This window comes from Embiotoca jacksoni, unplaced genomic scaffold, assembly GCF_022577435.1.
Source record: "Embiotoca jacksoni isolate LCO1_2020_lvr unplaced genomic scaffold, fEmbJac1.0.p SCAF_17, whole genome shotgun sequence".
Taxonomy (NCBI): domain Eukaryota; kingdom Metazoa; phylum Chordata; class Actinopteri; family Embiotocidae; genus Embiotoca; species Embiotoca jacksoni.
In genome coordinates, this window is record NW_027185307.1 from 4,192,453 (window position 1) to 4,216,969 (window position 24,517).

The 24,517-nt window shown below is 42.6% G+C and overlaps 1 protein-coding gene across 17 annotated transcripts in view; it reads right to left on the reverse strand.

The window, feature by feature from the left end:
- The window catches only part of svila (supervillin a), a 77,397-nt gene that overhangs the window by 49,935 nt on the left and 2,945 nt on the right, over positions 1–24,517 (reverse strand). For 13 of the 17 annotated variants that reach the window (XM_069151286.1, XM_069151290.1, XM_069151288.1 and 10 more), the window contains exons 1-6: positions 10,471–11,170; positions 5,116–5,179; positions 2,866–2,957; positions 1,666–1,729; positions 1,421–1,563; positions 623–1,340 (exon numbers count right to left, since the gene is read on the reverse strand). In XM_069151286.1, the coding sequence (XP_069007387.1) occupies positions 623–1,340; positions 1,421–1,563; positions 1,666–1,729; positions 2,866–2,957; positions 5,116–5,179; positions 10,471–10,528 (1,139 nt within the window). In that variant the 5' untranslated portion in view covers positions 10,529–11,170. Of the gene's footprint in view, positions 1–622; positions 1,341–1,420; positions 1,564–1,665; positions 1,730–2,865; positions 2,958–5,115; positions 5,180–10,470; positions 11,174–24,517 lie in introns of those variants that run through there. The other 4 variants (XM_069151283.1, XM_069151279.1, XM_069151294.1 and 1 more) reach the window with 4 other exon arrangements.

A 24,517-nucleotide genomic window follows, 5' to 3' on the forward strand; every position in this document is an offset into this window, starting at 1 on the left:
CGGAAGTGGTTCTTGCAAAACTAAAAACTTGGTCAGTAGCAGCTCCTTTGGAAATGTAAAAAGTACACCAGTTTACTACTCTCAACTAATCCACCGAAAATCTCTGGAATAAAAGCACAACACACACACACACACACACACACACACACACACACACACACACACACACACACACACACACACACACACACACATTTTGCATTAATCTGCCCAGCAGTAGGTCTGAGTGGAAGTTGGTCTGCTCCAGAAAAAGCTCAGATTTGCTGAGCTGGTATGGAACAACACTCGTGCCAAGAGGACGACCTTGGACATGTGTGGATAAGGAGAGGGACAGAGACAGACGTGGAGGGAGGGAGAGTCGTTCCAATGGATAACACTGTCACAGTGAGTCCATCTATTAAACACAATGATACAGCAGTGTTCTGGCTCGAACCCTGTGTATGCGGGTTTGAAGGGAAGCTGGGGACTCTAGAGCAGAAATGGCCCGTGAATGGGATATAATATGCAGAGGAGATTGTAATCTATTTCCTAAACTTTGCAGTGCAACAGAGGGAGAAAACAGTTGGGGGATTAAATAATCAAAGGACAAGGTCAATAGTAAATAGTGATTGAGAGCACTCACCCCTGTCTGCTGAGGATGTTGTGGGCCTGCTGCTCGATGAACAGGTCCCCGGGAGACACCCCATGTTTAGGTGAGGAGAGAGAAGGGTGTCTGCTCAGCTTGGGTGAGGTGGGTGGCATCCCTGTGACTGCATGGTCCTTAGCAGGCACCCTGGCACAGGAGGACAATGACGTCACGTCCATGTACGAGGACGGGGACGGAGGCTCAGGAGGTGCAGCCCTGCGTTGATTCTCCAGGTTCATCAGCCTCTCCCTCTCTGAGAACGAGTCCACCCTGGGGCGACCCACATTGTAGCCCGGGTCGGGGTGGCTGTGCAGCGGTGCTGTAGCCCTCGGGCTAGTGACTGAGGTGCTGGTGTACGCGCTCAGGTTGATGTCTCCCCCTTCCTCCCCCACCAGTTCCCCTCTGGCACGCCTGTCTGAGCCGTCTGACTCTTTGCGGGTGTAGCGGGAGGGATGGTCCAAGTCCGGCTCCTGATCCAAAGAGATGCCGTAACGTTCGGCCAGCTGCCGGCGCCGCTCCGCCTTGTAGCGGGCGATGCGTTCAGCCTTTGACTCCAGCTCCGGTGCAGCGGTGGTATGACCCGAACTGTGGACTGGCTCCATGTGGATGGAGGAAAGAGGGTCAGGCCTGCATCGAGCTCTGGACTGTCGCTCTGGAGCCTTCATCTGTATTTCTGGGCTTTCAAAGCCCTCCATGCTGTACCGCTGGACGGTAACTACAAAGAGAATACACAAGTCAAGTTGTTCCAGTGTAAAAAGAGACAAACATACTGCGACAGCGCAGTATTCGTCTCACCAGCACAAGGCTCACATGGGTCAGAGGCCCTGGTGTATCGCGGTGTGTCCTCCTCCAGAAGCCGGTTGGCCACCAGGCTCGGCAGCAGGGACGGATGCACCTCCCCCTCTATGCCCTCCATCCGTCGAGCGATGCGCTCCTTTCTAGAAACAGAGACAAAACGTTAGACGCGTTAGGACCTGGACAACACTGTCATTATCAAAACCACCTGCAACCTTTTAATAACTGTGTCATCCTTCTCTCACCTGTTCATTTCCCCGTCACTTGAGCTTGTGGTAATGCCTTCAAATCGTTTCCTCAATTCAGAGACTTCAGAATAAAAAACAAAACACTGAATCAGTTGAATAAACAGAACTGCGACAAACCAAAATACTCCTTTAGACAGTCATGGACATTTCCTGGGTGGTAGTCTCATAATATCCACAACCTGATATTGATACAGCACTAAATATGAAATGTGGATTACATACTAAAACAACAACAGAAACAGGTTCAGCCTACTTCCGTTGCCCGACCCATTTTCCAAATGATATCTAAAACAAATACTGCAGGTCTGATTCAGAATTATTTAAACGATTAGCTTAAACTATTAATAGAAGATACAAACAGTTCAAACTGACGTGATGTGTACAGCTCAATCATTTCAAGATCAGTATGTTGGCGTCATTGGGCAGCAAAAAAGTACCAATATAACTAATACCAGCTTGCAGGAGGCATATAAGCAAACAAAGTGAATTCCAGCCTGTTTATTAATCAGCTACAGCTGATATACAATTTACCTACATAGAAACCATAAAAAGGACAAGCCTGCAATTCATTACTTAGTGAGGAGATAAACAAACATTTCTTAATAGAATCAAGAATCTTAGCGATTGCAAAATGGAAGCAACTCTTTGAAAGCAGCCAAATTATCTGAAGTCTGTTTGAAGTAAATTTAAAACAAAAACGGTGGAATATTCGACATCTATCCGTTGACGAAGCTACAAAGACGCAATGGCTATTCATCGGGGCTGATCGCCTAGAAAAACCTTCCATTTAATAAACTATTTTACTTTTCATTAATCTTATAACAATTCTTCTATTTTACAGTTTCACATTCATAAACCTTTCTTTCCGAATCACAGCTTGTAAAACTCTAGTCTAAAGTGATCTTCAACAGCTCTTCAGATCATTATATCCACCATCCAGTGGGACCTGACAGAGCCACAGACATCTCTACTGGATTTACATTTTGGTTCAAATGGAGCCTGTCGAGAAAATAAAACAGCACCGCAGTTCATATTGTTACAATCTGTGAGGCTTGTGGCTTGTAGGAAAACCGGTTTTCGACAAATCTTTACGTAGCCACCTGATGTTGCACAACAGCAACTTGGAAAAATCCTGGGAAAGTTGACATTGTGAGGATCATTTTCAGCAAGCACAAATAAAAAAACAACCCCACTTACCTTTGGGGAGATTGGCCAAGAGACTAACATCTATATCCTTGATGCTTTTGGCTGGGTCGTCTTTTTCGTCGAAGGAGAATTCTTTCTGGAAGCTGAGGGGTGCAGGAAAAATACCAACTGTTATTAAAACAGGACTGAGCTGTGGGAAACTGGATTGTTTATAGACTGACAGTGTAAGCAGTTGTAAGGGGCTCACTGAATCACTCTGAATTTGATCAGTCATCCAAATCATTGGGAAAAAAAATCGCTAGAAGCGGGATCGGTTTGAATGGTGGTCAAGAATCTAGTCAATCAGCCGATGGATTATGGATGAAGCTACAAAGCAAGCAATTAGCCATCCAAACAATACATTTGGATTACAGACTAAAATTTCATCAAATATTTATCTCGAAGTAATGAGACATTTTTAACCCCATGACACCCTCTGCCTCACACACACACACACACACACACACACACACACACACACACACACACACACACACACACACACACACACAGCAAATCTCTCCCCACATATTGAAGTAATTTATGGATTTGATTCAAAACCACAACGTTGCAATTGAGCTGTAAAAAAAAAGCTGGCAGTAGATTTCTGAAGTAAGGAAACAGTCAAGAATTGGGAAAACACGGCTTTGTGGTTTTGTCCATTCCAGCGACCACAGAGCTGCAAACACACCGATATACTGTGTAAATACATAGAAGATCCTTTTCCATCATAACAGTATCCGTGTTCATGACTAAATATCTTCCAAAATGTGATTTCTACACGCACAAAGATTCAAATCAAAGCCCCGCCCACACAGCTTGGCGTTACTGTGGCCGACGTTGTGTGTCGTAAAGGAAACGACAGATTAGAGTCTTGATGTGGAGGCCTGGCGGAGTCTTCGACAGCCAGCCAACATCACGATGCTGAGCAATCCTGCTAATGTTGCAGAGGAGAGGTTTCACACTGCTGAGCAGCAATGTCAGCTCGTCTTTTACTTTCTCACTGAGCTCAAACACCGAAGTCTGAAGCACCCGATCTGATCTGCTGTCGTCCAGGTTAAAGATCTTCACTCAGGATGTGTTTAATCCCTGTCGGCATTAAAGGGAGTCTATGTAACTTGTATAAGAAGAAATAACACATTTGCCTTACAGAAGAAAAAGTTTAGTTGATAAACAATAGTGAACCACAGCACTGTTCAGTACAAAGTTTTCAGTTGCAGCCCTACATGATGTGTATGACCAGTAGCTTAAAGTGGCTAATGTTAGCAATTTAATATGGTTGCACTGTTATCTGAGTATCACTTACGGTGACAGTGGCTGCTTTCCAGCAAGGGTTAAATGTCCTAAATGTCACATTTTCAACATCAGTGTATGTCAAATTAATTGGAACTTGTTTTCAACCATCTGTGTGTTCTTCATGTATTTTTACAGTCTGGTTATATTCTTGTCCCTCTATTGCATAGAAGCCCGATTTGGGGCCCGCAGGCCAAAAGCTGTTAAGATCCCCTATTAATTGACATTGGCCTACATCGTATCTATAAAGAATGATGGTTTCTCTCTGATGCTCATGTGGGAATGCCAGTCAAGGTAAGAGATTAAGGCAGTGACACATTTACAAGAGACCATTAAGAAAAAAGTGGCAAGTGCAAAATGATAAAAAATAAAAATAAAAAAATAAAAATAAATACTATTATGCAGATGAATGAGTATTGTTTTAATTCTTCAGAAATTTTATTTTAGATTCAGTGTGTTAATTTTCTCTAAAATAGATTCCACTTTAATGAAATGTAATTTCACATCAGATAAGCATGTATTTTTGCCCCAAATTTGTGTTTTGTCATATAGTGCTCCATAAATAAAACAGACTTGACTTGATTTGATTATTTTTGAAAGATTCTCCGAGACTTTCAGCTGCCTCTTCTTACTCTTCTGTCCTTTCCAATCTGCAACTTCTGAACCTCATTTTTATTCCTTTCTTGATTTGTGCCACAAAAAACAATGTATTACTGTACAGAGCAAAACAGCACTGAGGGCCAGCCTTTCTTGGCGAGGATCCAATGTCTGTGGTAGTTAGTGTAGATTAATGTCTCCCCAATGTGAAGACTGTGTTTGTAACACCTTCAACTTTTTTAAAAACCGATAATACATATTAATGTCAAAATGTTTCACATGGCATCTTTCATTTTTAAATATCTTAGAAGAATTGGGTTTGTGTTGAGCACTTCTTTAGCCAACGATAAAATGTCTTCTCGCATATCTTACCTCAGCGCTCTCTTCTGTAGCAGTCTGGGATTGCTTAGTTTAATGGGGGTCTCACTCCCAAGTCCTGTAGGCACAAGAAAAGAGTGTAACATTGAGTAACGTCGCACTGTTCATTCATTAATTCCCGTTTGAACAGCAGAGCCTTTGGTTGCAGTTTTTAATGATCAGACGAACATTGCAGCGAGGCATCTTAAGGTGAAGCGGTCGGCCCGTCTGCAGCTTCTTGGCACAAAACCACATTAATTAAGTGGACTTCCATGGAGAAAAACAAATGAGGTGGAAAACAATAATCTGCCTGCCTGCCTGAATCACATCAAACAATAAGTGATGCGTTAGTTAAAAGGTTTGCCCCCCCTCCCCCCGCCACACACACACACACACACACACAACCACCAACAAACCTCCACCCCCAGAAACGGCAACAAACACAAATCATCACTGCATTTACACCCAAAGACACCGACTGTCTCCGTCTTAAGTATCAGTCTATGTGCTGATCATGAGGTCATAGCTCAGAGCATTTGATAGAGGAGCGACCGTCTGTGCGTCGCTGCCTGAGAGGCGCTGTTAAGTCTCATCACATGTCAAGGTTGCGTCGCAGTGCAGCTGGGACGGTTCCAGGAGGAGCCAAGCTTGTCACAGGGCTGAGTTTCTACACCCGCCGCAAATACTGATGGGGAACAGCGTGAAGAGATGGGGGAGAACCACAATCTGCATTTCCCCACACTTTACAAACACACCGTTATGGAGCTATGAGATAAAAAGCTTTAGACACACAACAGCTTACAGTCTAACCCTATTAAAAGTCTGGTGTCAATTAGGAAAATGGCCAAAGTCAGTAAACAAAGGCAAAACATGACATAAACACCTGCCTGCAGATAACACAGCCTCATTACTGAGAAAAAAAAGGCATTAGAGGGCGTTAAGCATCATAAACGTTGTGAGGAATGCAAGTTCTGTGAAACATCCCTTTAAGCAACGTCTGTGGCGGCTTCACTTCTTCACTCCAAACCTCAAACGTGTGGTTTTGGCGGCACTCAGACCTCCGAGTGGCCAGAGTCGTGCGATTTCGGGACAAACATGTGGTCCCACTTCCATCCCTCTGAGTTCACCTCAAGGCCGCGTGATACAACCCACCCAAATCCCCCACTGTTACACCCAAACCTCTAACTTCTCCCCAGAGGCCCCCCCCCACCCCATCCAAGATCTGTTAGTCCTTATTAAGGATGTTTGGGTTGATGCTTTAAATCCCTCCTACTTAAGCAAAACATTCATTTGAGAGGAGAGAAGGCTTATTTGGAGAAGGCGGCGTGCCGGGACGTGTCGTGTATTGTTTCAGGTGGGTGGAATATGACTGGTGAAAACACAGCTCGTTCCTTTTGAGCCCTGAATGATAATCCTGTTTATCGGAGATGACTGTGTTTCCTTTTATCAGTGATCCAAAGATTAGGTTGACACCATTCAAGCATACAGTACTAAGTATAAAACAATGGTTAGATAAATCTCGAACACACACAGACGCTTTCCTAACTGAGAGAATAACTTATTATCCAGAAACCTCTCATGTGCCCATGTGTTCATCCCATGTGGCAAATTTTAAATTTTTTTATAAAAAAAAAACCAACCAATTCAAAATTCAACCAATTTCTGATCATTATTATAACCATAAAAAAATAAAAATAAAATTAAAATCAGGAATAGCTGCAGTAGATAATAATAATAAAAACAAACAAAAAAACACCCTCAAAGACAAAAGACAAACCTTGCTAAAGAAGTCGTCCAGAAACAAATACAAACATTAGATCTAGGAAAAGTCATTTAGTTATTATAATTCTCTCCTCAGTGATTCGGCCCAAAGCGTCTTGGGTGCTGCACCTAAGCCTCTCCCTGGCCATAAAAACCCTGACATTACCACATAAACTTTACACTAACCCTGTGAACCAGCGATGCTCTTGGCAAAGTCACTTTGCCCACAGATGAAGTGAATGATGGTGATCATCTCATTACACAGATGCACGTCACGGTCTGGGATAGGTTTGATAGGAAGAAAGCACACGGTTCTCGTAATACTGTTGGAGGAGTTGGACTGGTGTAGCACGAGTGTTCATCTTGTTTTTCATGCGCGGTTATTACAGAGCCCGCTACATTAGCTACAGGGCTCCCCAAGCCAATACTCCTCTGTGTTTTCTGCGGGTTTTAGAAAGCTGTCCGAGGCCTGCTTCTCTCGTCCCAACTGAGACTGTTCCTGCCTCCCGAACATGTATGATGTATACTCATAAAAGGTTAAAAGCTTAAGAATAACACCCAAGTTGACAAATACCAGAATTTCCCTTTAAGTAAAAGTGGGAAACAAAACCAGATGCCAGTTTCAAACTTAACTAGGTGTGAGTGTGAAAATAACAAAAGCCGTTTTCCCTCGGGGTGGGGGGGGGGGGGGGGGGTCTAACAGAGAGTTCTCCACAACCCAGACCTGTACTCCTTTTACACGTCATACTCTCTATATGTCGTGGCATATGGGCCATCGGGGGGGTAGGGGGGGGGGGGGGGGGCGACCCCCCCCCCCCAAAAGTGCCTCAATACATTCGTCATTCCAGACGCAGGCATAAAAACCTCCACAATGATCACAGATGTCGCAGAGCCTTTGATGTTGTCGGTAATCTACAGAAATACTATGGCTGCTGTAGCCGCGAGGGAATGCACCGGGAATTCCTCAGCAACGTACCCTGTGTGTGCTGATGAGGCTGTAAAAGCGGCTTGACATTGATAAAACATGGGGATACAATCATTTCATGATTCAGTGGAGTGTCATTCAGGTTCCCAAGTGAGGAAAGCCTTTTATGTGATGGTATCAAAGGTGTGCAGCACAAAGACCGTATAACACTGTCCGTAACCAAAGAGGTTTCGTTAGCTTTGGGAATGCTCTGCTCTGATGAACTCGATATTAACCTGAAGCTCCGGTTCATTAAATATGCGACAAATACACATGATGTTGTAAAAGAGGCAACAGGGGCTGAGCAGATGTCCAAATTGAGATACAGGATTAACTTCAATTCCTGGGATTACAGCTATCCCAAAAGGAAGCGTGTCACTGTTTAACTGTCTGCATTAGATCACACTACATGTGCATGTGTAGGTCTTCACATCCCCCACCTACTTAACAGTCACCCACCTACTCTGCCTGCTGGGACTGGAATTGTAACCAAAGCCTCTTCACTGACGGAGGCTTTAGAAGTAACGCATTAAAAAAAAAAAAAAAAAAAAGAAAGAAAACAGATGGACCATCAGAAATTAGGTAGAAACAGTAGATTTAAAAGGATGAGGCAATAAGCCAATTATGTCTTAAATACCAATAATGAGTATGCAAGCAGCTTAGACACAACGTCCATTCTGGATAGAAACCAAAGGGGGTAAGGGCAACTACTTTGACACATCTACAACCTAAACCCTTTACAAATAAACTTCTCTACACACCCTCCTTCCCCAAAATGAATCTCCGAGCTCGCATAAAAGCCTCAAACTGTGGGCCACCTGTTGTGGATTCCCAGCCAGTTAAGCTCGGAGAAGCCAGCTCTCAACACTCAGAAAATATTACAGATACGGGGGGGAACGAGAAGCATGACGAGAGACGCAGACATGGACCAGTGGCCGGTCAGAATCATTTATCACACACGGAAACGTAACGACAAGAAGTTTGAATTACTTTGTGATACTTTCTTTCTCATGCCGTCTCCTTTCTGATATGTTTGTTCTGACTAATTATAGTATGACTGGACTTTTATGCACAACTAAGGGAAGAGGCATCAGGTCAGTTGAGGGAATACGAGCTGACCCACGGCAGCTTTTTTTTTAATGACGAATGAATATAATTCTGGACGAATGAATGACAGCAGTCGGCTCGGAAAGCAGCTCCAGAATGTGGGCTTTCCCGCATGCTCGCAATATCACATGCAGCAACTGTACACACGCCCAAAGTTTGCCGTTTGTTGGCTATTTGCCAAATACTGTTATTGACATTTGCTTGTAGTTGGCTGAAGCTAATATTCCTGTTAGTAACTAAGCTAATAAAGTCCATTTCAAAGTCCACCTTTTGAAGAAAAACTTTAGATGAAATGCATCAGTGCTCACCAGTTACAGGATATTGTGTTGAGCGTTGTAAAATTTTGATGGATGGCCTGTAAGAGCAAACCCAGTTTGTTGGTGCTGGTTCTAGTTTCTAATTATCAATTAGCATCTGCAACCAGTGTCGCCACTGGAACCAATAAGAAGCGTCGCGCTTCAGTGCATAAAGACCATACTATATTAAGAAATAAAATGTCTCCCATAAAATCGTCACCTTGAAAACCTGATTTCTAACCTGAAAAGCCAATCTCCAGCGCTTGTTTGCCTTTTTCTTTATAATGACAGGACTGTGGATTGTATAGCTTTAAGATGTTTCTCTACTTCAACAGCTAGCATCCCTTCGTCCATTGTGAGATGGTGACAGCAAGAGGTGAGGAGGGGAACTAGAACTGCTACAGGAGCCGGGAAGAACAAAAAGCTTTTTCTTGGGTAAAAAAAAAAAGAGCGCGTGGTGTGAAGCATAACCGCTGATAGTCAGGGGTTGCACATAGAAAAAAATCAGGGTGTCTGTTTGCTGTTTCACGGTGAATTTTGGCCTTAAGATGTGAAGCAATAGAAAAATCGATGGAGTCATCAGTCAGTCGTTTTAAGCTTTTTTTCTGCTCAGTGGGCAAAAGGAAAGAGAATCTTAAAAAAAAAAAAACATAATTAACTCAAATACTATTCCAATTTTTGACATGTTTCCTTCAATTTTAGCAGCAAAGTTAAACTTTATGGGAAAGACGTGCACTGATTTTTATCCCTCAAGCGACTGACCTTTCCTACTGACAACTGATTTCCCCGAGAAGCTCAAACAGCTCAATGAGTGTTTGATTATGAAACATAACTTTTTCTATTGAAAAAAGTGATGACGACAGATTAAAGAGATTCATAATTTTGACAAGTCGATGAAATTGGTTTAATCCAAGTGCGAAGTTCAGGAACACATCCATATAACTACTTTCCCAAATCTGAGTCCAAGTAGCTGTGGAGCCTTTTAATAGCTTTCTGCCTCAAACAGCCCCCTGCAGTGTTAAGAGTCCCTTTTCTCTGCTACGTAGTGTCCTTGGAGGCTGCAGCTGCAGTGCGAGGACAGCTGGCTGGAAAGCAGGACAGTGAGCAGGGAGGAAGGGAGTCTGCGGTTTGAAGCCTTTCAACTTCCAGGAGCTCAGATTCCCAGCAGTAACCTGTCCCCGAGCTCTCAGCCTGAGCGTCAAATCTGAGCTGTGCTGCAGAGCCCCAAGTCGCTGCTCTTACCTTGGCTGCAAAACTTGACGTGACTCAGGTAATTCGAGATCCACGGGTTCCGGTACATTTTGGCAACAAATTGAGGGGAGAGGTTAAGACAGAGAAGAAGTGAAAAGAGATGGAAGGAAAGAGGGGCAGCTGCCGGAGAGGTGATGCAGCTACAAAAGCACTTTGTCAGTGCTCTGGGACAGACAGAGAGGGAGAGAGAAGGGAGTCAGGTAGCCTTAGAGGGAGGCAGAGGAGAGAGGGAGGGGAGAGGGGGGGGAGAGGGGGGGGGGGGAGAGCGAGAGAGAGAGAGAGAGAGAGAGAGACATCCCAGCCGCAGTGCCGGCACAATCGGAGGTGGTCCTGGTAGGCAAACAGAGGAGTGGTGAAGATTTGGCCGCGGCTCTGCCTCCCCTCAGATCTACTCCTCCGCTCTGGTTCCCCTCACTGACCGCTGAGAGCTGACCAGTGCCCACTCCAACAACAACATACAGGGCTAAACGCTGCTCAACACGGGCTAAGCTCATTAGCCAAGGCAAGAAAATTAGGCCCTGTCCCCACTACGGATTGGAGCAGAGTGTCCTTCCGCATGCTTCTGAATGAGCCTCACAGGAATAGAGACGAGGAAAAAGAAAGCAGTTAGTGGGAGAGAGACAGAGATAGTTAGGAGTGTCCCACGAGAGCACTGTCTTCTCTTGGCTCGCACACACAAGCGGGATGCCAAAGAAACCGGTGCAGAGCGTCAGAAAAGGGGGGAGGGAAGAGAGAGCGTGCAGCGTTTGGAGGACGGGAGTAGAAATAAGGAGAGCGGGGCGGTGAGAGGGGAGAGTTAAAAATGACCCTCTCAGTCAGATGAGAAATTCCAGTCATCTCTCAGCAGGGACAAAATAAAAGGAACGGCATGCAGATGGGAAGAGAAATTGGGAAGGGCAGAGAGGAGGTAAGAAAGAAGTAGTGAAACAAAGTCGGGAGGAGAAAGACAGAAGGGAGCGTGCAAACGGTAATGAGGGAAACAGAATGTGAGCTCCGCTGTCTTCTAGTGAGTAATGGTATCATTACGCTAACAGTTCAGTTCTTCCTACAACAGCTCAAAAAAGGTAGAAGGGGAAGAAAACTAGGTTGATTTATTGAAAAACAGCACAATTCTCCTTTTAACACACTCGTCAAATGTGTTTGTGACTCCAAAAGACTCATTAAACACAATATTCCCTGAGTCATGGCATGTACAAACCCATTCCCTCCTATGAATGTGCTATAGGTGAAGGCAAAGAGGAAGAAAAAAGTACTTACACACACACACACTTACGCATACACATACCTCACCTATACATCAATGTGACAACGACACGCTTATCATTGTCCTGAGAGGGCATTGCAGGGAGGCTGGCGCCGAGCCCAAGGCTGCCTTTCAGATGCTGTTAAGGAAACAGCGAGCGGTATCTTATCTTTCTGCAGCATACAGGGCAAAAACTGTCACCGCCACAAACACAGGAATCAACATACAGCAGATCTGGAGGATGGACGTGACCGCAAATGTCAGTTTCTCAATTCAGTGGCTCCGGAGTGGCAAGAATAACAATCTAACAAGACAAAAAAGCCTGCTGCACACATGGATCTCAGTGGGGTTCCTCCACACTTCAAAGCCATGTTGGAGCCTTTCAAATAAGCCTACACAAATCAAGCTTATCACACGATAAGATTTGACAAATCATATAAACCTGTCCATCAAGTCATCCACAGGTGTGTCAAGATGCAGCCTGACTGATAAACCGACTGAATGAGGTGTGTCGACCTCGGAGGTGGAATGTTTGGATCTGTCTCTCAGATGAGCTCATCTGGCTCAGCATGAGAGCAGCACACAGACACACATACATCACAAACCTGCCAATTCACACCGAGGCCGAGTGGATGGGAAGAGGGCTACCTGCACGCAACGGGGAAACTGCTATTTTCAACACCAGCCTGTAATTTATCAAAGTACTGACAGCTGATGATAGAAAACATGTATCGATACAATGGGGGAAAAAAGCATCTACAGATCACTGTTTGACTTTATCAGGTGCTGTAGGCAAAGTGGAGTAAATACATGTTTGCACAAAAGTGGCTTTTCCTGAGAAGTAGTGAGCTGAGAAGCCACAAAAAACACCCACACACCAAAAAAACTGTACTTTTTGTTTTTAGATCATTTTGTTTGAATGACAACTTCAGTTGACAGTTCGTCTGCTTCCAGCGACATCAGTCGGCATGTCAGTTCCTCTCACAGCTCAGATACTGAATGAGCAACAATACCTGCAGCACTCAGTTTGTTTGTTCCGACCAAGAAGTGTGGAGGCAGGAGATACGGAGATAAATACGCAGATATGTGGGGGGGAAATAAAATAAAAAATCACAGCCAAAAATATACATATATATATCAACTGAAGGTTTTGGTTGTGGGTTTAGTCACAGAAACAATTTGTTTACATTTGGGGAAAGATCATGCATTTGGTTAGGATACGTACTTCGTGATGGTTATAGAATTTTCGTTGTCAGGGTTGAAGATGATTTTGAGATCAGAGTTAAAAGAAGCGTTGCCTTTCCATGTGAACCAGATGCTGTCATAGGTACAAAAATAACATGCTGTTACAAATCCCTCGCCTCTTAATTTAATGTCCTGCTTAAAAAAAAAAAAAAAACACAAACTAAGGGAAACAAACAGCAGTCCCCCGACTTGTTGACATGAAGAATATGAAGTCATCTTCGTCATTTACAGACATTTAAATTGTTATACCTGTTTGTTTGCACCTTTTCTTCATAGATGAGCACACTTACATTTCCTTCAGAAATCTTTTCTGGTTGTAACAGTAAACTTCATTTGGGAAAAAAATAACAAGTACATATTTTACCAAGGATTTTTAATGATCCTCAGACAGCCCCTGGTCCTTCAGCTGTCACCCACTGATCAACCGAGCTAAACTGTTTTGTATATAACTTGACAGAGTGAGACTTGATAAAGTGAGGTGAACATGAACAGGCTAGCTCGAGCACTGTGTCGTTCAGATATTAGACCTAAATATTCTCCTCTTTGTTGGAGCTGTAAAATGATTCCGGTTATTATTTCCACAAAGGTAATCTAATCACCTTCTTTAGTTATTTGCCTTGAGGCAGCTACCAATTTGTGATTTTTCAAACGAAAGCAGAGTTGATATCAACCTGTGTGTAAAACATATTATATCTATTGTATCCCCATATTTCAAAGTGAGTGTGGTAACTATGTTAAATCATGTGGTAATGCTCTTTGAGACACCTTTTGCTGCATGAAATACGATCACTGATGATATTAATGAACAGATCCTATGATGCCTACCGCCGTCTGCGATCTGGCTGTCGGACTCGTGTTTGTTTCTTTGACTCATCTGCTTCAAGGATGACATCACTCCTACAAAACCACCAGACAGTTTCTACCCTGTTATTAGGAATGACGAGTCTTTACTGCCAAGGACGGGCAAGACCTTACAGGTCGCTGCGATGATGTAACACTGCTCTTGTTCTACTAATCTCTGCGCTGGATAGCAGGATTTATTTTGGCAGTAACACGAGGCCCTTAGAGAAGACCAACGCGTATAAACAAGCATGCACAGAAGCAAAACAGCACAGATGAACCACGAAGAAATGGTATTTATTTGGTGTTCAGCTCTGTGCCTGCAGAGCGAGAATGATCAACTGTGCTGAGTGGGAGCATGTGAAGCACTACGTTAAGAAAGATTACTTTTGCAACACAACAGAGCTAAAGAGCACTTGAAACAAACTGAAACAGCTGAGTGATTACTCTGAGAGTTTGCCCTGCCATTAAAACCTTAATTGCATAAGTTTACATCTAATTTGGTAAAGTTTGGCTGTGGAAAATAGTTTTCAAACTCTATGTTTGATGATTTGTAACGCTTTAAATGCAACACTTCTTAATAGATCCAGACAAAGTTTCTCCATATAAAGGACACCCGTTTGTCAGGAGCTGTGTCATGAAGAAAGCGGTGACGTGAAGAGAAGTTAACAGAGATGGCCCCCAAAAAAGAAAAATTACACAACAGCTTCGTCGTCGTTACACTCTGCATGAAGCGCTGCACCCATCACCCCCCCCCCATTCTTAAGTGAATAATTCCCGAACGCCTCACAACGTACTGTATATCCAAATAAATAGCAGAACTTCCTCTTTTTGATGATACCTCTCAAAGCAGAAAAGTGTTTTCAGCCCGTTATAAAATCACAGCTGACTTCTGCACTGTCTCCAGCACATTACATACCACGTTGTATGAAAAAAGAAAAATAATATCAACGTATTTGTGGGCCTATAAGACAACTGAGGTATTAGCAAATATTACAGAGGCGTATGCTGAATGGTTCGCCCCAACAATGACCAGTATATGAGCTTAAAAGTGGAAGTAGTGAAATTACCCTGAAAATAGCCTATAGGGTCAGAGGGTTAAAAAAAAAAAAAATGGTTCGATAAAGTTGACGCAAAGAAACGCATCACAGACTAAAAGAAAAAGAAGAAAACGGGTGGAGGATAAAGAGCACCTGATCTGATGGACAGGATGAGAGACGGGCAGCAATTATTCACATTATATTAACGTCCAACATGTCCTAGAGCAAGAACGTCCAGCAAGAGTAACCACAGGTAATTTATTTCAGAATAAATATTGTATTTGCAATTATCTGCAAATGTGTGAATATATGTGAATATTTTCATTAAGACAATAATTGATATGGATTAAAGGGCGTCAATTTCACAGTTAGCCTATTTAATATATCTATAGCATTAGTAAATTAACGGTTTTCAATATTGTCGTTTATTAAATCCTTTTTTTGATGAATGCAGTTCAATATGCTAAAAGTGTGTGACAGCCAGGCAGTCATCATTTGTTCGTACGCATGGTCTGATGTCGTTTTAAAGTTGTTCGCCGAGTACGAACAAATTCAGGGAAGAACATTTTAATGAACCCCAGATTTGTACGTTGAATGTTCGTACGCACGGTTTGAGAACAGATTTGTGCATCCTGTTTGTGAATGAGGCCCAATGTGAGCTAAAGCCCAACCAATGAAACTAAATGAATTGTCCTTGATGTGGAAGCACTGAAAGCAGATAAAGTGGAAATGGTGAAAGCCAATGAAATTACACTTTTAAGCCTGGAAGACATTTGAATTGTTAGTTTGTGTGCAACCACTGAAAGAAGTTAAACTAACATTTAAAAACTAAAAGTATAGTATCAATGAGGTTAAAGAAGTTGAACTATCAACTGACCTGTTCATAATAAAGCAAAAAAGTTGTGTGCAAAGTGAAGTGTGATATGGTATGTAAGCAGTTCCATCAGTTGTTATAGTGTTAATTATAAAAACAACCAGTAATGGGCAGAAACCTTGATAAGCCAACATGTCTAAAACTGAGAGGCACTTTAGCTCTGGAAGTTTAGCAGCAGCAAGAGTGAGGCAGCCTATGTTTGAAATCATAATACCAGCGCCACGCCTCCTCACTAATCATCCCCCCAGATGTTCCGTCAGCTGCACATTCAAGGTGGATGCTATTTCAGCCTGGACAAGCTCACGTGTGCAGCCAGTCACTGGATCATTATTAGATAAACACTTCCAGACGGTCCATGTTTGCACTTAGATTGACCCCTAGTGATCAGAGGCATCCCGACAGGACTGCTAGGAGAGAAGTGCTTAATGACTGCATCACCTTCACGGTTGGAAAATCTTTCAGAGGAGAGAGGACACAGAGAAAGAGGGAGAGAAATTAGCATTTCCAAGGCTTGTCTCCTGCTCTGGGCTCTTTCACAGTCCTAACAGAAATAAAGTCCAGATTTACGGCATCCCTTAAGAAAGATATCCATTTTGTCTGGCGGGAAAGCAGTGCAGGGTTCCAGTGCAGGCGGCCACGCCGTCTCGGCAGACACATAACAGAGCCCCAACCTCAGCAGCATGGCCATAAATTCAGACGGAGGGAGTGTCGGAGAATGAAAGGTAAAAATATTCATAAGAAAACATAAAGGGAGTTGGAGTGAGGCAGGCTGAAGCTCGAACTCCATTTACTATGCTGTTTGATGTCTTTTGCAAGGCATGATGGGATTTCAGTATGAAGCAAACAGATTCTTCAACGCGCCCTTTGACCTTCGCAGAGCTTGTTAAGAAAGAAAATGTTTTCGCAACACGTCACTGACAACTCTGTGGATCTCAATATGGAGTTGTTACTTTGAACTTGGCTTGCTGTGGTTAAATAGAACTCATCCGAAGCACAAAACCACACGGAGATTACTTGACAAGCATAATTTTGACCTCGTTCCTGGCAGATTTGTGGTGCAAAGCCAAAGGAGGCCGACCACAGGATGGAGTGATAGTAGAACTGTAACTTAGAAAATTCAACTACTCGGATAAGACGTGTGCCTAACAAAGAAATGGTCAAGAATGCAATTTCGTCACAGTTCTAGTCAAAAAAACAGACAGGGTATAATGGAGTTATTCAAAAGCATTTGGTAACCATGGTGACACATAATCAAATCGGTATGACAAAATAATTCGAATTAGAGCTCTATTAGACTTACAACATAATAAATCCACACCTCTTCAATGTAAAATGAGGCCCAACAGGTGGCAGCTTTTATATTTTCTCATGTGATGTAAACTCCTATGAAGTGTTAAGAGACTTAAATACCATCATGCGTCCGCACCTTTGATGGCACCCTGAGCCCTTCAGGGCCTCTGAGGTCAGATATACCAGACCTCCAACTTCAAGAGACGCTCCTGGACAAGAGCTTCAGACCTCGTTATCAACTTCCTTTCATAACTGCCCCAAGTCTTTGAAACTTTACAGTCGCGCTGCAAATAGACGCACCAAACCAACGCTGACCTTCTCTGCCAATTGTGCTGCATTAACACCAAGAAAACACCCCGGCATGGCTTCACCAAAATAAAACAGATAAGAGGTCTTAAGCAGACTTCACTGACTGAGCGCTCCAAGAGGTCCAGTGGTGTGTACCTCGAGACCCGTCACGCAGCTTAAATTTGGCTGTCAGCTACATCATGGTCTCCTGTTTAATGACTTGTAAAAGGGATGAAGTGGCACTTACAGTTTTAATTAGCTGAATTATTTAATTAATTGTACTCATCTAATCATTTACGTGCACCCCTTAGTTTTTGAAAAATCTTTTTTTTTTTTTTCACTGTATTCTGCTCTACAAAGGCTGCTGTTATGGAAAAAAAATGGTCATCTGTGTCTCTTGATGGATTTCTCCAAGTCCAAATGTTGACTGGTGTTGAGAAACAGCAGCTCCGTGAGGAAATCGTGCTTTGTGATTCCATGGCGCTCACACGAAAAACCTCACATTTGCTCTTACCATTTTCTCTCTGCTATTAAACTTCGCTAAGGTTGCTGTGGTAACAACATCTGTAGTCACATTGTCTACTTCTGGCCAATTATCCATGGGAATAAAAGAACATACCAAACTACAAAACCAGACCGAAAAATTTTAGAACAAGATGCTATAAAACCTTTTTTGACAAACTAGTTTATGTTTTTTTTTTTCCTGCGAATGACAAAGTAACTAAATGGCAGTTAGCAGACTGCATACTTTCTATACCCATAATTGGAATTATGATCAATATGTAATTATGTGAGCCAACATAGCACCATCTGTTCCTCAATGATGATGTGACCCTGGAGGCATGTGATGCACCTGAAATGTTGAACACACACATCGACATTATTTGATTCAGAGGGGCCGTGTGGAAACATCTATACGCAAGTCAGCGCACACGCATACAGAGGCTCCAGCTGTTAAGTAAACACACGTGTGTGCTTCAGTGTGATAAACACGGCACATCTGGTCAGGAGAGACAGCTGCAGCACCAGAATACTTCATCGACTCCTCTTGCCAGGGAACTCGTTTTAATCCCAGGTTGCTATGAACACCTTCCCAGGAACTGTCGTCCTGGAGGATGGGAACACTGGAGAGACACTGGTGGAAAGCTTGGGTCTCTCATTTCCCTCCAGAGTCGACACAGCGAGGTGGAGCCAGCAGAGTGGAGCCTGTTATTGGTGATCTGAACCAAATGTAGCTGTAGTGACTAACTGGTAGGATATTTCCAGAGTAACAGCTGAGAGCTCTGAACTATGAGCTCCGTAGTGCAACTCTCCTATTTCCAAATAAACATTATCAATGCTACAGGTACTTATCCATGGTTGATCAGTGAAGAAAATTGGAATGCGTTTATAAACGGACCTTTTTTGCGAAACTGTTCCCCTAATTAGTGACCGTCATATTTTATCAACCATAACCAGGCGTGATCGGTCTGCCAGGTATGTCGCTTATGGTGTTTCTAAACTAAACTAAAAATACAAAAGCAAGAGTGTGCATAGTGGATTAAACCATGCGTTTGTTTGCTCGAACTTGAGTTTCAATCATCAACATGTCCAGCTAACTAACTTCTTACCTGCAGTAGTAAACAAGTGTTACTTCCACAGCCAAGGAGCACATCATTCACTTACTATGTTGCTGTAGCTCGTGGTGTTACAAGTCAAGTTCAAATAAAAAAAAAGCCTTGTCCACAACAAATATATCCACTGTGTGAAAACCAGTCATAGAGTTTAAGGCAACATTTTTTACTCAGAATTGCGATGGTAAATCTTCCACTGTTTCCAGTAACAGTACAACAAATCTGAGATATAGTACCAACAACAAAAGGATGATTCCTCTTTTCCACAGTAACAGCCTATCTGAGGTCGTACGAGTTTTCTAATGCCGCTACGCACATGTAAACGTGTTGACAGATCATCAATACAGAACTGACGGTACTGTCCCACCTAGATGGTCTGGTTTTTATCACTTCATGACGTTTTTCTTCTGCTACTTTTCATCTACTAAACTCAATATGGAAGCTCCACACTGCAGATAAAATCAAAATGTCAGAAAAGAAGATATCCAGGAAGTCCAACCAGACTTCCTGCAAAATAGAGGAAAATCTAGAAGAAGATCCAAAACACAGTCAACTGAGACATGTTTTCCATGTGACAACTCGCTTTGGGCTTATGATTTATAGTTATAGTGAAATATAACAATACATATGACCAAGATCATGGGTTTCTAAACAGCCAGTAAAACATTTTGCTACGTATTTGCATTTGGTTACCCTCACATTTTGAGTTATGTTTCACTGTAACGGTATTATGCACTCTTATTCCCCATCCGCACTCTCAGACAAAGCAGCTCATGTCCGAGCTCAAGTCTAAGGTTAACGCCAAGGGCAGAGATCCCAGTTCAAAGTCCTACATGCAATTAGAAGCTCATCATAGAATCACCACTAATTAGATTCTGAAGCCAGCGATCGTGGGTTTAAAATAAAGAAAAAGCTGTCATGGAGGGGTAAATATGCACTTAAGACCCACCACGTGAGACCACCAGCACTAATAAGCCTCTTGCAAGACTCTGGCTGCTACACAAAGCCAGGTGCAAGTTCATGTCAGTCTGCAGACAGGGATACTTCATCCTCATCTGGGCTTCGTAAGGATCCAGTGACAGAAGACAAAACACCCTTTAGCCTAACTGTAACACTTGGGTATAGTGATTCCCCAGTGCTGTGACAATTTTGACAATAAATTAATTATTTATGTCATTCATCAAGCAAAAATGTCACACACATATTCTCAAATATGAGGATTTGCTCTGTTTAGTGCAGTGTTATTGTAAATATGTGAATGTTTCTCTTTGGATACTTGACTGTAGATCAGAAGGGTCACATCAACCTGCTGGAGATCCCCAAAGACCTCAATCCCTCCTTAATCTCTTTGCATTGTAAATCTGCCCTGTTGCCATTTGGTGCCCACTACAACTCTATTATAGTATGTGGTAACTTCACTGAACATTTAGCGGGTAAAGTGACAAATATTTTCCTAAGGAGTCGGTGGAGAGCTAACAAAAGCTAAAATGAGAGAGAATATTGGCTCGTAGGTGAAAATAAACACGAGTCCGTATGAATGCGAATGTTGCTTTGTGTCTGCTGAATGTGTAGAAAAGCAGCCATTTGCTATCACGCAAGCCGTAACAACATAATGTTTATAAAGGTCCATGTTGTGTTCATGGTTCTGTCTACTGCCCCCAAGAGGCCACAATTCAATGAATACTACTTCAACACTGATGTTCTTATGTCTTTGGACAGATTCACTTAGTTCTAAGTGAACTACAGAGACTAAAACTGTCAGTACCATCGGAGAAAAAAAAAATACCAAGCTAAGCATTTTAGTCTAGCATGCTCACATTTGTCACTTAACACAATTTAGACAGTAAAGCTTGGACCCTCAGGAACCTGATTAGTCATTTTTATTATTATAATATAGTCATTAGTCACACAGATACATCAATACCCTGACACATACCCCTTCCTTGATTACTTGCTCTGGACCTGAGCCAATCAAATCATAGCGAGCCTGACACCACGACAAACAGCTGAGGAAAGTGACAGTAACACAGTCAACTAGTGACAATGTGTAACAGAAGACAGTCACAACATCACCGCTGTGCTTCGCCTGGGCCGGAAATCAGATCAGACCTCAGCCAATTAAGTAACTGTGAACTCGGGCTGGTGTATATTTGGAGCGGAGGGTAAAAATAAACCCATCGCTCAGGGCTTTGTGATTAAATGATGTATACAAGGGAGTGCATGAGTTATTTTTAAAACTTGAATAACAGAAATACATCCTGTACTGATATTTTTTTGCTGGAAACAATGCCAAAAATAACTTCAAACACTATCTGGAGGTCACGGTCGAATCATGACATGAATTTGATTGATGTTTGTTCAGAAAAGTGAAAACTCTTGCTGTCATGAGTGAAGATTAAAAGACAGTGTGTGTATGAATGGAAAAAAGTTGTGTGTGTGTGTGTGTGTGTGTGTGTGTGTGTGTGTGTGTGTGTGTGTGTGTGTGCGTGCGCGTTTGCGAGTGCGTGTGCGAGTGCGAGTGTGTGAGTGTGTGTTGCCCTGTTAGGCAGCGCTCTATTTCTGTCGGTGCGTCCTGACAGAGCGGGAGCAGGTGCAGCACAATGAACAACTATAGTCTCCCAAGCCAGTCACTCACCACTGAATGAATCACACATGGAGGAGCTCAGCAGCCCCCCAAACTCCAAATCTAACTTAGACCATTCATTTCCTTCACTCGTATACACAGATAAAAGCACTAAATCACTTTCACTCATGACTTTTCAGCATGAAAATATATTTATGCGATACTTGTTCCTGTCACAAGGAGAGTTTGCTGCAGTTTGTTGCCGATCTGATCAGAAAAGTTTCATTAGAAATATTCAGATAAGGCAGACTAGTACTAAATCCGCCAGACCATGATTTGGAATAGATTTTTATCAAAACATAGGATTTAAAAAGCGTGATTTAGACCAATAACCCAAAACATTGAGGGTGTTTAAACTGTAACAATGCATTAGGCGCATCAAACATTTAGTTGAATTGTTATAACCATAAAAACAAGATAAAGTGAAGCACAATGTTTCACCACAAAAATTAACAACAACTTTGACGGACCACTAAACATGTAGTCAGTCATCAGATGAAAGCCACATACCTTGATAATGTAGGTTATCGTCTCCGACAGTCACTGAGTCTTAATACGGTTGAAGTGTTTCTGATTTCGGATACAAGAAGTCTTTCCAGGTGTTTCGCTCTCTTGGTTCTAGAGTCCTGGGGAAGGTCACAGCTCTGGAGGCTTGTGGGACAGGACTACTGGGACATAAAAAGATAGACTGACAGGTCCACAGGCCCCGCCACCCCCCACCCACTTTCTATCTACAAGCCTCCTTTAGGGGCGTGTGTGTTGTTGCTCGATCTGCAGCAGGCATGAACTCGAGGGGTGGGCGGGTGGACGGGTGGTAAATTTAGAACGGTGCTTTCCCACTCCATCAGCCGCAGGCCAGATCAAACAAATGATGAGAGTGACAAGTGGCGGTCATGAAGCCAATCAAACTGGGGGCACTAGAAGACAAGATAAAGGAAGTGGTTACGTTCAAAATTGTGATGGAAACTCAAAAATGTAAATCCTTAAAGTAAACATCTTGTGTGTAGCTGCACTGGTAAAGTTTACAATCATGAACCTAACAAGTCCAAACTTTATCAAATGATGACATGAATTAGTCTTGGAGTCAATGGAACAAAATACTTGTATTATTTTGTGTGTCAATCTTTAAGGCTACTTTGGGTACCTCATTGTTTATCACTTTCTTTGACTTTGCTGCCTGTGAAAACTGTTGGATATCTACGCGCCCATACCAACAGAAAAAAAAAACCCTGATGGATAAAGGATAAGAGGCCTAGGTGTCCTGTGAACTTCAAAGTTTTACTCTGCAGCTAGCAATAGAGGACTATAATATAGACTGTATTAACCGCACATTTTTAAACTGAAAGCAAAGGGTTAGGAACTTTAAAAGCAGGGAGCGTGTAATGAAAGACAAGTTGGATTATGGGAAAAGTTGGATGCAGTGTTCCTGGAGCACGGTGCATTCTCTGCACTGAAAGTCACCATGCTTTGATTCAGACCATTGTGTCTCTGCCAGGTCCCTAAACATCACAGAAGTCCAGAACTAAACTGCTAAACTGGAGCTGCCCTTTAACTGACTGTGACAAGTTGAAGCCCGTTGGATAGAAAATTCACCATGAAAATTAAAGTAGCGATCGGGGGGGGGGGGTTTGTAGACACTTCTTTGATGCACATTTAAAAAGGAACGGTTCAAATAAAAGCAACAATGGCTGAGATACTCTGGCTTTTAGTGTCTGGTTGGACCCAGAAGGCTGAGTTTGACAGTCCCTGAAAAAGAACTCTCTAGACTTTCCCTGCCTGCTACATGCCCACAATCCTGCCCAAAGTTTTACATTCACGTACATTTGTAGTATCCAGCGAAAGTTGAGATAACCCCGTGACATCACGCATTGGATTGTAAACTAAATGTTGAAGCGTCCAGTCAGGCCTTTCAGCTGCTGTTACCTTGGCTTTGGACACGTGGATATTTGGACCTGGCAAAATTTTGACATTTTGAGTCAATTGGTAACTTTAATACTGGTGTGGGTTTTTTTGTTTTGTTTTTTTTAAATCAGACTTTACCTCCTTTAAAGGACAGACAAAATCATAAAACTCTTAATTAATCTTAACTCTTAGTTAATCTAGCATGATTTAACTTGTTTTTCATGCAAGGTGTCCAAAATTGAATCCAGTCCATTTAAGGACTTTGACATGGAGGTTCTGATGCCACTCAATCTCCCCAAAATAGACCTTTGCTTGTCTCTGGGATAAAAAAAATCAGCTGTAAAGTCAGTAATCCCTCCAACAAACACTAACTAGCCAAACACGATTACACACAAAAATACCTGATGATTGATGTAAAAAACAATAAGCTGTCTTAACCTGAAGGCTGTGAGTGTTCGACAGTGATAGATGTGATCAGTCTTTCCTTCAGTTGAATGTTTCTAAATCAAATGGAAAGTTAAGCATATCAGATTTACCACCGATTGTATTTTCAAAACGGACAAACCAAAAATGGCTCCTCTTAAGGAAGCCTAGATGTTTCAGAGTTGACTCTTTCTACAGCCCAATCTACTGGGTCATCTCGGTATGAAAAGAAAAACCTCCTGAAAACCTGAACATGTGCTGAAAAGTGTGAATTTGAATAATCTTTTCACCATTATATGATGTCAGAGCTGCACAGAAAGCTCGGGTCATCTCACTGGATTCCAACATGTTGCAAACCATGAGTTTAATTTGCAACAGATATGACGTGTTTTATTCCATCAGCTATTGTTGTATTAAACAAAAAGTAACTTGGCTTGTTACTGGCTGGTGTTTCTTTCCTAATGGGTCAAAGTCTCTCAGCAGGAAGTAGCAGCGAAGATCAGAAGAAACAATAAAACACAGGCTCAGTCGGGATGTGATCTCTTCTCACAGAGATCATCCAAGAAAGACATCAAACCTAATAACTCACCATCTCACTTGCAGTGATCATAAGTGCTAAAAAGTGACATGGAGGTCTTCAAACAGTCAAAAAGCAGA